General features: G+C 43.6%; 1 protein-coding gene across 2 annotated transcripts in view; it reads left to right on the top strand.

Annotated features, from left to right (window-relative positions):
- The window catches only part of B3GNT2 (UDP-GlcNAc:betaGal beta-1,3-N-acetylglucosaminyltransferase 2), a 33,194-nt gene extending 18,124 nt beyond the window's left edge, over positions 1 to 15,070 (top strand). For both annotated transcript variants that reach the window (XM_060412078.1, XM_004005851.5), the window contains exon 2: positions 12,576 to 15,070. In XM_060412078.1, coding sequence (XP_060268061.1) covers positions 12,585 to 13,778 — 1,194 coding nt within the window. In that variant the 5' untranslated portion in view covers positions 12,576 to 12,584 and the 3' untranslated portion in view covers positions 13,779 to 15,070. The remainder of the gene's footprint in view (positions 1 to 12,575) is intronic.
- The last annotated feature ends 594 nt before the right edge of the window (positions 15,071 to 15,664 follow it).

Here is a 15,664-nt window from a genome sequence, read left to right as displayed (position 1 = left end):
ATGGACTTGGAGGTCAAATTTGGAGCTGTTCTTCATTTTTTCCCTTATTTCATATTCCTGTGTGATTTAGTCAGGCTTTTTTTTTTTAGATAGAGGGGCTGTGAAAGCACATGGTGGCTCTCTCTCTGGCAACAGCACTTGTTACTTAGATATAGGCATGGTGCATGCTTATCCCATGGAAAGCCCTTGGGCTTATCTGCTTTCTCCAGTCGCCTCAGAACTTATCTGGCCACAGACTGGCTGCTGCTTTACTAGCAGACACTCTGTAGCCCCACCGCACCGCTTGCCTGCCCTGCTTCTCGTCACTTCTCTGAAATCTACCCTGTTTAAAGCTCCACTCGGGTCCTGCCTCATCCTCTGCTGTTGACAAATGTACTGTCATGTATTTGTTACTTAGTTATTAGTTTGCTGTATGGGACCCATGTTTTATACACTTTCCACCTAACTTAAGACTCAAATAATGATGTTCATGGTTGGAAATGACTTCAGGTGGGTGATAGAGAGATCTCTAACTTGTACCAGTTTTTAACTATTGTCTGTCAGCTCCCAGTCCACCCTTTGTTGTCTGATCTATGAAAATGGATCAGAGCTCTTCAGATATTTTTCCTTTGCCTTCTCTCAAGTTGAGGGCTCTGAAGAGGATGATGCAGGAGAAGGAGGTTTTCCTTCCTGCTCTCCAGAGTGTAAAACCAGGCTCCTACAGAGCCTGCTGGTTTTCCCGTGGGCTTGCAGGCTGCAGCTTTCTGCAGTGTGCGCCCGCCTTGTCCTGTCTGCAGCTCTCATGACTGTGATAGACTGGGGAGCCTGAGCCCAGCTCAGGTTGCTGCTTCTCCTCAGTCCCCACATGTATATATGGGAGCCTGGTGGTCCTGACCATCTAGAGAGCTGGCCACGTATGTTTGTCCTGAGCAGTGGCCCTGAGCACTTCCTGTCCAGGCCATGCATTGTCATGCTAAGCTCCTGCAGACGGAGGTCTCTCCAGCTCCTGGGTCCAGTGGTAGCCGGACTTCCTGTGTGGACAGGACTCCCTCTGCACCCTTGTTTTCTCCGCCTAGCTCCCAGTAGTCTCCAAAGTTTGCTTCCTGTCTCCCTCCGCATGGGGATTCCTGTATTTCAGGCTTTGTACCGGCACCCTAGAGGGTTATTCCTGCTTTTCTGGTGACTGGACCATCCTGGGCACCCAGAAACTGCCCCCTGTACCTTCTTCAACAAGATACAAACCTTGCTTCCATGTTTGTCCTGTTTGGGGTACCTTTCATCTAGTATAAGGCAACCTGTAGAGTTCTATTCAATCTTTGTTGTTTAATCACTAAATCATGTCTGACTTTTTTGCAACCTTATGGACTATAGCCCATCAGGCTTCTCTCTCCATGGGATTCTCCAGGCAAAAATACTGGAGTGGATTGCCATGCCCTCTTCCAGGGGATCTTCCCAACCCGGGGATTGAACCCTCGTCTTCTGCCTCTCCTGCATTGGCAGGAGATTCGTTACCACTGAGCCACCAGGGAGGCCCTTTAGAGTTATCAATTATAATATTTTATAGTTCTGTCTTTATAGTTGCTCAATTATCATATTTTTAAACTTCCCCTGCTTGAATTATGGTGGGGTTTCTGCCTCCTGGTTGGACCCAGACTGAAATACATCCCATGTAACCCAACTGAGCAAACATATGGATGAGCCAGAGAGAAGTCTAGGAATTTCTCTGAGGACTTGTTGAGAGCCTGCCAGACTATGCTGGTTTGTACATAGGTTCTAGAGCTTGACGTGGAAAAACTTCCCAAGCCATACCCATGTACAGGCTCTTTAACAAGGACTTCTGAAACATGTTAAGTGCCCCAGGAAGTGACTGCCTGCATTGCAACATTTCTTTTCTAATGGTTTCCCGCCTGGGTAAATAGGTGCCTCCAATCTTTCAGTCTGTACCAGGGGCCTTTGTTTAGGCATGTTCACTTTGTCCCTCAGCTATTATGGCCTTGGTGGAACTAGCAATTATTGCTGGAGGTCCACCCCCCTATCAGAAAGGAGTGTGGGGGTCCCTCTGGGGCTGGAATGGAGGGATTGCCTGGATGCTCTGCTAGTGGAGGGATGAAGCCTTCATAGACTCTCTGCTGGACCCCACATGCCTGCATTCCCACTCAGGTGGGTGCAGGGCTGCCTGTGGGCCTGGCTGGGGCTTTCACCACAGTTTACCTCTTCAGATCTAGCCCCTACCCTCCCAGGTCTAATATGGACTCACTACTAATAGTCTTATCGCCTATAACTCTAGAAAAGCCTTTACATTTTTTCTACTCTAGTACTTAAAAAAGTGAGACAGGTTTTATAAATACATAGGTCATTGAGCAGCACAAATATAGTTCCCAGTGTCATCCCTTTGGAGAAGGGTCATGTATATTTATTTAATCTAATTTCTACTGAAACAGCTATATTCAGTGAACTCAACCAGATGACCAAAATACCTGTTTGTTCAACAAATGCAGAATAACTCTTAGATGCTACAACCTGGGGTAGTGGCTTTGCAGGGTGAAGACCTTGACCACAGAGGGTACCCTCGCTCCTGGATGCTTCAGGAGTGACACTTGACCGAATTGAGGAGTAGAAGAAGCTCTTCAGGAAGGCATGGCAGACAGAGGGCACTCTGTGGATGGCAGAGGGAAACTGGGACTGTCTGGAAGAGACTGTGTTTGCTGTGGTTGGAGGTGAAAGTGTCCATGGTGTGGCGGTGGGGGATGCTGGCAGGAGGGGCTGCGGAGGAAGCACAGAGCATCATAAAGGGACTAGAGGGCATGTGAGTGAGAAGATGGAGGGGTGAGGCTGGTGTTGAGGCTGGGGCATATCCTTGGGCAAGAGGTCTTACAGAAGAGGGGCAGAGGCCATGCGGCCCTGAGCTCTGGGAGTGGAGGAAAGAGGCGTTTTAGAAGACAGCACAGTTATATTTAGGCTGTGGGGATGCAGTGACACGGTGGTGGCGGTGACCACACCAGGAACAGCAGGAGCAGGGGTGGGTGCATGTGCAAAGGCTGAAGACTGAGTTGTTGGGAAACCGGGATATTTGGGAGCTGCGGGGAATAAGGCCTTGGGCTCCTACAGTCACCAGCCGCAGAGCCTGATTGGAATAGAGGAGAGCTGAGAAGGCGGTGACATTACTGAGGTGGGAACACAGATGTGGAGAGCAAAGGAAGAAGGAGCTCACTGCTGCTGGGGTGTGCACCTGGGCAGTCGGTCCATGGTGAATGCAGGACCCTGGAAGAGGGACTGCACACACACTGAGTATCTGGAGTTAGCTGGCTCAACATGCGACCCGTGGTTTCTTGTTTTGCTGCTGCTGTCTTTACTTATTTTTGGCTGTGCTGGGTCTTCGTTGCTGTTGCTTTTCTCTAGTTGTGGCCAGTGTGGGGTACTCTTCAGTGCAGTGTGTGGGCCTCTCACTGCAGTGGCCCCTTTGGCGGAGCACAGGCTCTAGGGTGCACAGGCTTCAGCAGTTGTGGCACACAAGCTCGGTCACTCCATGGAACATGGGATCTTCCTGGATCAGGGGTCGAACCTGTGTCTCTCCTGCACTGGCCGACGGATTCTTTACTACTGAGCCAACAGGGAAGCCCTGTTGGTTTGGGTTTTTTTGGGGGGGGGTCCTCCTTTTGGAGTGACATTTAAGGTGATGGATAGAACGGTTTCTAGAGGGAGAATATTTATAAAGAAGCAGTGAACAACAGAACTTGAGAAATGTGCTTAGTGTTAGGTGGAGGAACCAAACCCACCAAAGAAAACTATTGAATGCCTGTTTTACACTAGACAACACCCTGATATGGCAGGTTATATCATCACTTCACAGGTGAGGAAACTGAGGCTCAGACAAGTCAAGTAACTTCTAGGTCACACAGCTAATAGTAGGGTAGCAGTACCAGAATTTAACTCTGGGTTGTTTGGCTCCAGGTGCCATACTAATTTTCCAAAGTGCAGGTGGGTCTGGAACATACCTGTCCTCAAACATCTACTAGCTTTGTTTTATAATGACACAATCTTGTACACTGAAGATCGTGAACCCTTACCAGTTTTAGTAAAGGCAGGGGCAAGATGGCCTGTGGGAAGGTTAATCCCTATCATTGTTTACTAAATTTTCTTCTTTCTCCTTTTCTGAAAATCTGAACATGTTTATGTGAAGAATGATCTTAGTGTTTGATTTTATTTTAAATGGTAAGTACCACTTGAGACTTCCCTGGGGCTTCCCTGGTGGCTTAGACGGTAAAGAATCTGCCTGGAATGTGGAAGACCTGGGTTTGATCCCCGGGTCAGGAAGATCCCCTGGAGAAGAGCATGGCTATCCACTCCAGTTCTTTTGCCTGGAGAATTTCATGGGTAGAGGAGCCTGATGGGCTACGGTCTGTGGGGTCACAAAGAGTTAGACATTACTGAGCGGCTAAATACACACCATTTGAGAAAATCAGCCACATTGGGCTTTGGGAGAACTGTAATCAGTGGGGATCAGAACTTGTCCTGTAGACACTTAGATGTATAATGTCGCTTGTGGGGACATATAGGTGAATAGATTCATCATGTATACTTTTCCCTTCAAATTTTGAATGTGAAGCTACTACTGCTGACTTATGAACCAGATTCCTTGAATTCAGTTGATCGTTGTTCTGACTTACAGACCAGAAAATGTCAGACATATGTTCTCGCTAGGTGAGGGTGTTGAGGGCATCTTGGGGCACCCCAGCTCCAGTCCTGACAAGAACTGCGGCCAGGCTTCTTGCTTCCATTAAGGAACAAGCTCTAGGTACGGGCCCACTCCTCTGGCCCCAGCAAGATGCCGCACTTATACCCTTATCACTCAGCCGTCTGCCCTGAGCACTGGAAGGTATTCCCTGTCTCCCGCAGAACCACTTAGCTGCAAGCTGTCCCTCTCTCTGTCTGAGCAGAACCTGAAAAGGTCTGGCAAGGACCAAGCAACAAATGTTAGCAGCCTGGGAGGTAAGGATTTAGGAAAGTCACTCTCGCCGGGGTTCTGGAGTGAGGACGGAGGAGGTTGGGCAGGCTGATTGACGTCCAAGTCCCCTGTCTCCGTGTGATATGGCAGCAGGCTTGGGCTCTAGATCCTTGAAGGATTTGTGTATCCTGTTTGGGGAAGAGAATGAGCAGGAAGCAGGATCCTCCCTGGACACGGAGGCTGCTAGCCCAAACTTTTGTGACTGAATCAGCAACTTGGATTTCCAGCCTCCAAGCCTCAGCCTGATTGGATTGAATGGCTGGTCGTTTCATTTCATGATTACAAGAAGGTCCTGCCTTTCTTTTATCCTTAACATTGGTTCTAGGGATGGGGGAGCATAGGCATAGGTTTTGGATTTGGTCTCAGTGTGGTTGCTGGCTCTGTCCCTGACTAGCTGTTGGTGACCATCTACCTAACATACCTGAGCCCCTTGGGATGGGTGAGTGAGTCCCTGACTTAGAGTTTTGTAAGAATAGGTCCTTGTGTCTGGCAATGGCCACATTAAAATGTCTTCTGGCCAGTGCTTTGCTTTTAGAACTGGAGGGAACCTTTTAGAATCATCCTCTTTTGTGGTGCCAGTCTGGCATCCAGGAATGAAACACTGGGATTATTTAAACTGCTTATAGGGGAATAAAATGTCTATAGCATAATCATTCAGTAAGGGTTACTTATGACCCCACCCTACCTCCCATATCTGACTTTGTCTGATGGTAGTTTTGAGGGTTCAAATGTATACATATAAAGCTTTAACATTTTAAAATAATTTTTTAAGAAGATAAACCATTGAAAACCAGACCATCATCTTTTTAGTCCCTTTCGTCATAAGCCTGTGCTGCAGTGTTCGTTTGTATCATGGTTTAAAACTCAGATAATGGAGCTGAACTGCTTAGATTTGAATCCTGGTTCTGCCATCTGCCAGCTGTGTGACCTTGGACAAGTTCAGTCACCTCTCTGAGTATCTGCCTCATAACATCACTGGTGCCTAGCATATAGCCAGTGGTACCTAAGTATTTATTAAAGCCGATATGTTCATATTTTACTGTTATTTTCAAGAGTCCTCTCTAATACATGGCTTCAGGCAGAGAGCACGGACCCTGGGAAGGATGTGCAATGATCTAGGGGTGGATGTCGTGACAGAACTTGTGCAGAATACTGCAGGGTCCAGGACAGGGTTGGAGTGTCTGGGACTGTGGGACCATGGCCCACGCTAGTGATGTGGGCTGCAAAAATGGGGACCTCATAATAGGATTTGTGTGTGACATGTTCCCTACGCCCATCCCATCAGTCTGGATGTGTGCAGTAGAGGATGTTGAAGGGAAAAGATGGTGCGGCAGCATTAAAGAATTAAATAACCTATAATCCTGCCACTCTGATTACACTGGTTTTGGTTTTGTGTGGTATTTTATCTGGATTTTCACATAGTTTAAGCGTGGCATCTGTACTATTTTGTAGTCCATCTTCAGCTAACATAAATTTGTGTGTGTGTCTCTACCTTTCTAAATATTCTAACTGCAAAATAAAGGAAAGTGGAAGTGAAAGTCGCTCAGTCGTGCTTGACTCTTTGTGACCCCATGGACTATACAGTCCATGGAATTCTCCAGGCCAGAATACTGGATTGGGTAGCCTTTCCCTTCTCCAGGGGATCTTCCCAACCCGGGGATCGAACCCAGATCTCCCACATTGCAGGCAGATTCTTTGCCAGCTGAGCCACAAGGGAAGCAAAGAAGGAAGTGGTTACCAAACAAAATCAGCTGTAGTGTTTTAGAAGTTTCAAGACTGTTCAGTCTTTGTTGGGGAGAATTTACTCCCAAGTACAAGGTGAAAGCTAAGGTGGTTCTTTGTTTGCACATGGGATTTTCTGTTTCTGTTACTCACAGTAAAAATTCTGTGTGTCACAGTGAGGGTTGTATAACATCTTCCCTAGCTGCAGGGTAGATTTTCTTACTCAAATTCTTTTTGAGCAGTGTAACTTCCTGCTTGAAAAAGGACACGGAATTGGTTTTATGTCTGTAATGGGAATATTTAGTCAGATATTCAGAGAGCTTTTTCCCACAGATATTTTTATGGAGGTCACTGCTTTTTCCTCCTTTCCATGAACTTTGGTTTGTTGTAATAGTCTAGTTCTCATGCGAGGGACTGTGCCTTGGTCACAAATGAAAGATGACATTTAAACTTGATAGAAATGTCAAGCTGGGAATCTGGGTGGTTTTCCTACCCTTCCTGCCCAGGTTGGTTTGGAATAAATGCCCTTTAGAAATAATGGTAAGAGTTGGCCCAAGCTGCACTTTGGGGAATTTAGGAAAGGAAGACTGGCCGCTTGTCAGAAGCAGGGCTGGGCATTTCTAGGCTCCCATTTCCCTTTCTTTGGAAAGTCTTGGTAACCACCAAATGTACCACGATCCGGTGCCTTGGGTCTTTTCAGTCTTGAGCCAGCCTTTGAGACTTCACTGTTGAACTGAACCAATTCAACCAGTTACAATACTGTGGGCATGCCTTATAGAAAAAGGAGGAGCTCCAAAGAGCCCTGGCTGGGAGCCAGAAATCTGTTTCATCTCAGCCTTATCACCTAACCCTGTGACATTTGTGTGCTCAGTCGTGTCTGACTCTGTGACTCCGTGTACTGTAGCCTGCCAGGCTCCTCTGTTCATGGAATTTTTCAGGTAAGAATAAAGTGTTCTGCCATTTCCTTCTCCAGGGAATCTTCTTGACCCAGAGGTCAAATCCACGTCTCCTGCCTTGCAGGCAAATTCTTTACTACGTCACCACCTGGGAAGCCCTCATTTGCCCAGTTAACCCTCTCTGAGCTCCCATTTTTCTCCCTGGAAAAGTGGTATCCTCTCAGCTTTCCTTAGGGAGCACAAATGAGAAATGGACAGGAAAATGTTCTGGAATCCTTGAAACAAGGGGAGGATGGTGTTCCTTTGAGAGCCATGAAGCCCTGTCTTGGCTGAGGGGATAGGACGTCCTGCCTGCCTGGTTCTTGATCACGGATGGAAAAGCCTGAATTGCATCAGTGAAGCTGGAAACCTTGGCCAGGATCAGTATTCCTCAGAGTATTCCCGAAAGAAGTATTGGTACTTTCTGTGATAAGAAACTCCACATCATCACTTCAGATGGTTCTAGTTGAATTGCAGGTATCCGTAGGTCAGGATGCATAACTGGCTTTTTTATTTGAAATCATATTATTCACCCTGAATCTTTTTCTAGGAAAATTAACTTAGAGGTTCACAGTCTGTGCAGAAAGTACTGTGCTTCTCTTTTTTCCTTCCTTAAGCTGTCCTCTTCTACTCTAGGAATTTCAGGAATATCCATATTCCTTTTCTGAGTTGAAAATTTTTGTCAAGTAGTTAGCTGTTTGTAGCATGTGCTGTTTTCCTTCCAGATCTTCCTCACTGTAGGCTTTCTCTGTTCCCCCTCATACCTTTCCTTGTCCTCCTTTCAGCCTGTCCACGTGAAGGGCAAGACCTCCAGATCAGTGATACTGGGTCAAGTGCTACTTTAACTTTAGGAGAGTTATCCTGACTTAGAGGAAAGGTTTGTTTTTAGAAAGCATATTGTCTGGAATCTGGAGATCAAAAAAAAAAAAAAAAGAAAAACAGAATGAGACCATGATTTATTTACTAATAGGATGACTGATTCTTTAACTGTATCAGGTACCCACCCACACAGACACATTCACGCTCTCCTGTCCTTGCAAGTCAGTCCCATAGCAAAGAGGTTTAGGTTGCCAAAGATGTGCTGGGCTGAGACCTTCAGTTTGCTCATAGGTATGTTCAAAGGCTCTTTGAAAGGAGCTGACCTAAGGAGGAGGGCATGGCCCTTAGACTTAGTGTGGACATTTTGAATTATTCAGGTTGTATGTGGCTTGGTGCCCTTTGAAACTATAATTAAGGAGTAGGAAATACCTTATGGTTTTTTTTTTTTTTTTTTTTTGTCACTTTCTTTGAAGGAAGTTTAAGAAGGCCCTTGGTAGCTCAGTAGTGGGATTCTTGAGGGCTGGAGGGCGGGTAGTGGTTGAGAAGGGAGGGAAGAATGAGGTGATGGGACACTGCTTACCAGGTGAGCTGAGACCACGCACATACCTTTGTATCTGCTGCGTTCTCTAGGTGTGTAAAAGCTCTGGGGGAGTGAAGGTATGACATAGTGACTGGCTTTGTGAAAACATCTTTCACTTATATGTCCTTAGCCAGAACCATCCAGCAGTAATAAATACAAACAACTAGATTAGAATCTACTGGACAGACTTTTAAGAGACACAAAAAGTTTGTGAATTCTCAGCATGACAAATACCTCTTCTACCGTGGGGCTTATTTGTTAGAACAAGGGAATCTTAAAATCTTACAGTAAAAAGTAAATACTACTCTTGATTAAAATATATAATAATTAATAAGTAAGTTACAAAGATGTAATGTACAGCACAAGGAATATAGTCAATATTTTATTGTAACTTTGTATGTAGTATGATCTATAAAAATATCAAATCACTATGCTGTATATCTGAAACCAATACATTATAAGTCAACTATGTTTCAGTTAAAAAAACAAAATCCAGTGCTCCTCCAATAATACCAAGCTTGTTTCCTTTACACCATTCTTTTTTTATTACTAGTTTAGTTTTTAGGTTTTCGGTTCTGGTTGTGCTGGGTCTTTGCTGCTATGTGCGGGCTTTTCTCTAGTTGTAGTAAGTGGGGGCTACTCTCTAGTTGTGGCGACTGGGCTTCTCACTGTGGTGGGCTCTCTTGTTGTGGAACATGGACTGTAGATCCTGGGCCCAGTAGTTGCGGCATGCGGGCTTAGTTGCCCCATGACTTAACGGAATTCTTCTGGGCCAGGGATCGAACCTGTGTTTCCTCTCATTGACAGGCAGCCTCCCAACCACTGGACCATCAGGGAAGTCCTACGTCATTCTTTTTGAACTTCCATGTTTCGTATTGAAATTTTAGAAGAATCAATCTTTATTAACTGCAACCTGCCACCCACCCACCCCTCTGCCCCCGGCCCAAACCCACTTTGTTCTAGAGGTCAGAGAAGAGTGGCTACCATTTGCCATAGTGGTCTTGAAACCCCATCACCGTGGTTAGGATTCCAGCTCTGCCCTTAACATAGTTACTTCTTTAAATCTGTTTCCTCAAGTATAAAATGGGAATAAAAGTAACAGTATCTACTTCAGAGGTTCATTGTAACAAGATAATGCACTGGCACCTGAGAAGCAATCCTTCAGGATTCTTTTCAAGGATGAGTTCTCAGCTCTAGAATTAACCTGATAAGAAAATTCTTTACCGGTTATTGCCGTTCCACTTTTGAGGATTGTCTCTTAATGTCAGGCGTATCTAACCGGTTGTTCTTGGGTGGTCATCCATCTCAGTAGTGTTAGAACTCTGCAGTTATAGCACCAGCAACCTGTCTCATTACTCTCTCTTTCTTGCGTTGCCCACAGCCTGAAGTCTGTTCTTGGCCTTTGATATTTCACTAAAATGTCATTTTCATTTCTCTTTTCCTTCTTGCTATAAATAGCAGAGTTCTCAAGGATACAGTTTGAGTTTTGACAAATGTATACATGCATGAAACCATCATCTAGATTAAGATATACAAAGTACATTTCTGTACCCCAGAAAGCCCCTCCTGACCCTCTCCATTCCAAACCCCCACCCCTATCACTTTCAGATTTCTAGGGTCTAAATTAATTTTTGCCTTCTTAAACTAACATAAAGGGAGTATGAGGCCTGTCTTCTCCCTCACTATACTATTTTTGCTCTAGCAGTAGTTTTCCTTTTTATAGCTGGGAGTTGTTCCAGTGTATGAATGTACCACAGTTTTATAATCCATTCTTCTCTCGATGGCATTTGGGTTGGTCTCATTTGTGGGCGATTCGGATGAAGCTGGTGTGTGTCTTTTTATCTCTCTGAATACTCGGTGTGGTTAATGTCTCCTCTTAGCCCTGCAGCCTTGGGCAAGTGTCTTAGTCTTTCTGCCTTGGTTTCTTCATCTGTGAAATGGTAGGTTGGGAAATAATTCAAAGTCGTGGCCACCATTTTTTATTAAAAAAAAAAAAAGGAAATAGAATAAAATAGGTGATTACGGTGGATGACATGGAACTGCACACACTGCAGCCCACATATGAATAGCTATGTGTATACAGGTATGTACATGATAACAAATATAGATTGTTTTTGTCATTTTGAATTGTGAGCACATCTGTTTGCAGCACACTAGTTTGTATATGTCCTTGTATAAGCAAGGAAGTTTAAGCTGTGAGTTGTCTAGTTAATGTGTATCTCTGCCCTCAGGTATCTAAAACAGCCACAGTGTTAAGGATCACTTACTCACACCTCACTGTGGACCAGCCAGTACTTTAAAAGCTTACAGCCCTTGAAAGTTTCCTATTCAGTTCAGTTCAGTCGCATCCAACTCTGTGACCCCACGAACTGCAGCATGCCAGGCCTCCCTGTTCATCACCAACTCCCGGAGTTTACCCAAACCCATGTCCATTGAGTCAGTGATGCCGTCCAACCATCTCATCTTCTGTCATCCCCTTCTCCTCCTGCCCTCAATCTTTCCCAGCATCAGGGTCTTTTCAAATGAGTCAGCTCTTCACATCAGATGGACAAAGTATTGGAGTTTCAGCTTCAACATCAGTCCTTCCAACGAACACCCAGGACTGATCTCCTTTAGGATGGACTGGTTGGATCTCCTTGCAGTCCAAGGGACTCTCAAGAGTCTTCTCCAACACCACAGTTCAAAAGCATCAGTTCTTCTGTGCTCAGCCCTCTTTATAGTCCAACTCTCACATCCATACATGACCACTGGAAAAACCGTAGCTTTGACTAGACAGACCTTTGTTGGCAAAGTAATGTCTCTGCTTTTTAATATATAGTCTAGGTTGGTCATAACTTTCCTTCCAAGGAGTAAGTATCTTTTAATTTCATGGCTGCAGTCACCATCTGCAGTGATTTTGGAGCCCCCCAAAATAAAGTCAGCCAGTTTCCACTGTTTCTCCATCTAATTTGGCATGAAGTGATGGGACCAGATGCCATGATCTTAGTTTTCTGAATGTTGAGCTTTAAGCCAACTTTTTCACTCTCCTCTTTCACTTTCATCAAGAGCCTCTTTAGTTCTTCTTCACTTCTGCCATAAGGGTGGTGTCATCTGCATATCTGAGGTTATTGATATTTCTCCGGGCAATCTTGATTCTAGCTTGTGCTTCCTCCAGCCCAGCGTTTCTCATGATGTACTCTTCATATAAGTTAAATAAGCAGGGTGACAATATACAGCCTTGACGTACTCTTTTTCCTATTTGTAACCAGTCTGTTGTTCCATGTCCAGTTCTAACTGTTGCTTCCTGACTTAAGTGGGTTATTATCACCATTTTATAAATGGAGAAGCCGCTGAGACATCAGTTGTTATACAACTTGCTGGAGGTCACAGAGCTCAAATCGAGGATGGTAGAGTCATGATTTGAACCCAGGTACTGCAGGTCTTGAATCTGTGCTCTAAACCACTGTTCTGGGGGACATGAAAGAGACAAGTGACATTTGAGCAAATGCAGTGAATAATAATCTAATCAGTACCATGGTCCTCTCTTTTATTTCAGATATGAGAAATGAGTGTTGGACGTCGAAGAATAAAGTTGTTGGGAATCCTGATGATGGTAAATGTCTTCATTTATTTGATCCTGGAAGTCTCCAAAAGCAATAGCCAAGAAAAAAATGCAAAGGGGGAAGTAATAATACCTAAGGAAAGGTTCTGGAAGATATCTGACCCTCCTCGGGCATATTGGAACAAGGAACAAGAAAAGCTGAACAGGAGGTTCAATCCCATTTTGAACACGTTAGCCAACCAGACAGGAGAAGCATATGGATTCTCCAATATAAGCCATCTAAATTACTGTGAACCTGACCTGAGGGTCATGTCAGCAGTTTCAGATTTCAACAGTTTGCCAGACAGATTTAAAGATTTTCTGCTATATTTGAGATGTCGAAATTATTCACTGCTTATAGACCAACCAGATAAGTGTGCAAAGAAGCCCTTCTTATTGCTGGCGATTAAGTCCCTAACTTCACATTTCGATAGAAGGCAAGCGATTCGGGAATCTTGGGGCAAAGAAACCAATGTGGGGAACCAAACGGTGGTGCGAGTTTTCTTACTGGGCCAGACCCCCGCAGAGGACAACCATCCTGACCTTTCAGATATGCTGAAATTTGAGAGTGAGAAGCACCAAGACATTCTTTTGTGGAACTACAGAGATACATTCTTCAACTTGTCTCTGAAAGAAGTACTCTTTCTCAGGTGGGTGAGCACTTCCTGCCCAAATGCCGAGTTCGTGTTCAAGGGCGATGATGATGTTTTTGTGAACACCCATCATCTCCTGAATTACTTGAATAGCTTATCCGGGAACAAAGCCAAAGATTTGTTTATTGGTGACGTGATTCATAATGCTGGACCTCATCGGGATAAGAAACTCAAGTACTACATCCCGGAAGTTGTTTACACTGGTGTCTACCCGCCTTACGCAGGAGGAGGCGGATTCCTGTACTCCGGCCACCTGGCCCTGAGACTGTACAATGTAACTGACCGGGTCCTTCTCTACCCCATTGATGATGTTTATACTGGAATGTGCCTTCAGAAACTCGGCCTCGCTCCAGAAAGACACAAAGGCTTCAGGACATTTGATATAGAAGAGAAAAGCAGGAGTAACATTTGTTCCTATGTAGATTTGATGTTGGTACATAGTAGAAAACCTCAAGAGATGATTGATATTTGGTCTCGGTTGCGGAGTGCTCATTTAAAATGCTGAATTATGTGCAAACTACATTTTACATAGAAATGTATCTCAAATAGTTCCCATTTGTGTTCTCTTCCATTAGAGGTCATTTCTATGTAAAATCATCAAAATTGCCTTTATGGGTCATGTCCATTTGACGGCCCCTAAACTCTTCAGTGTGGTACTTCCTGAAGAGGGAAAGCAGAAGATGCTAATTTTTTATGTAGAATAAGACAAAGTGAATGGTTCTGACCCTTCCTGTTAGCCAGTGGTCATTATTTTCTAACTTGTCCCCCTCATCATCTGAAATCATGTTTCTAGAATTTGACCATATTTTTGTTTTGCCCTCATATGATGATAATCCTATTTCCCATTATAATGAGTAAATTATCAGTTTAGGTATTCATAAACCTATTGGCAAAAGAGACATTGCTCTATATGACTCAGTGGTTTTAGTGAAATGCAATTACATTTGTTTTCATGAAATTTAGATGAAGTTTTAAAATCATCTAGAAAAAATTGACTTTTGTCAGAATTGCCCTGCCACCCCAACAGTATTTCTTTGTGTTAACCAAATCAATCAGTTCTGCAAAATGAGCATCGCTGGATGACATTCAACCAGTGTATCATGTTGTGGTCTTACGATCATCATGAGAAAGCTTAACTATCTTGCATTTGGTCTCCTGTGTGGTATCATGATAGTTCTCTTTTTTAGTATTTGAAAATAATGAGTATGATTCCATAATCTTCAAACTGAAGATTGAATTGTCCCTGGCAACCATATTGTATTTATAATTTTTCATTGTGGACCAGGAAAGCATATGTAATTTTTGAACTTTAAGTGAAAAGATTGAAATTGCAGACCTTGTCATGAATGGTTTGTCAGTTTGAAACTGCAGGATTCTATTCTTGCCGTATGGTTACATATTACTTATACAAAATTATTATCCTAAGTAGTGACTGCTTTCCTGTTTCAGTGTAGAAGTACCTGTGTTTTTATTTATTGTTCAGATCAAATACCAAACATTTTCTTAAATATATTTTGTGTAATATTTTATTTGTATACAGTGTTGTTGACTTATTTAACTAGAGCATGGTATTTTAAATAGTAAAGTAACATGTTAAATAAAACTAATGGTTATTTTTGAATTTTAAAATCTTCTTTTTTGGGGGAATATAAACTATAATTCTGCCAAACTGTTGCTTATATATACTATCTTGTGACATGCTCTCTTGAGATATTTTTGTGTTATAGAGATGAAGATTCTTACAGATGTGATAGTAGGGACTGTAAGGAGATAGAAATAAAGTCACCATATTTTTAATTGTCATGTGTAACGTGTCATCTATAATCTCTGTTTCCTGTATTTAATTACATTTTCTCCAAAAGACCTTTCCCAAAAAGGCCACTGTTTCCCCCCAGAAACTATTGACTACAGTAGTAACACTGAGCTATACTGTTTTCTCTGTCTCCTTGGGTCATTTGTCTTTGCATTTAATATTTTTAAAAGTGCTTCCCCATGTAGCATCTTTAGAGAGGAGCATGAGTACTTATTTATGCTTCCACTTCCTGGTAGTATGAAGAATTTAACTAGGAGATGGAGCAGCATCTTAAACATTGTATCATCCTAAGCCATATCCATTTTGGGGTTTGTGTGTTTCTGTGAAACATAGATGTATGTTCCATCTGTGATGAAACAGAGCAGCCTTGACCACCCATTATTTTCCTGGACTTGTGTTGAGAAGAAACTGCTAACGTTCAGTTAAAAACAAGTAGGCATTGGATGAAAGTCAAAAAACAGAAGGCTTATTGTGAGAACACATAGCACACTGTCCTCTCCCACTGGGAATGCTGAGGCCATACATGTGAGTGGATGTGAGGACACAGATACTCACTCACTGTGGGCTTTGAAGGCTTG

The sequence above is a fragment of the Ovis aries genome, chromosome 3 (genome assembly GCF_016772045.2).
Source record: "Ovis aries strain OAR_USU_Benz2616 breed Rambouillet chromosome 3, ARS-UI_Ramb_v3.0, whole genome shotgun sequence".
Taxonomy (NCBI): Eukaryota; Metazoa; Chordata; class Mammalia; order Artiodactyla; family Bovidae; genus Ovis; species Ovis aries.
The sequence above is the reverse complement of the archived record's forward strand: the minus strand, read 5'-3'. Positions and strand labels throughout refer to the sequence as shown.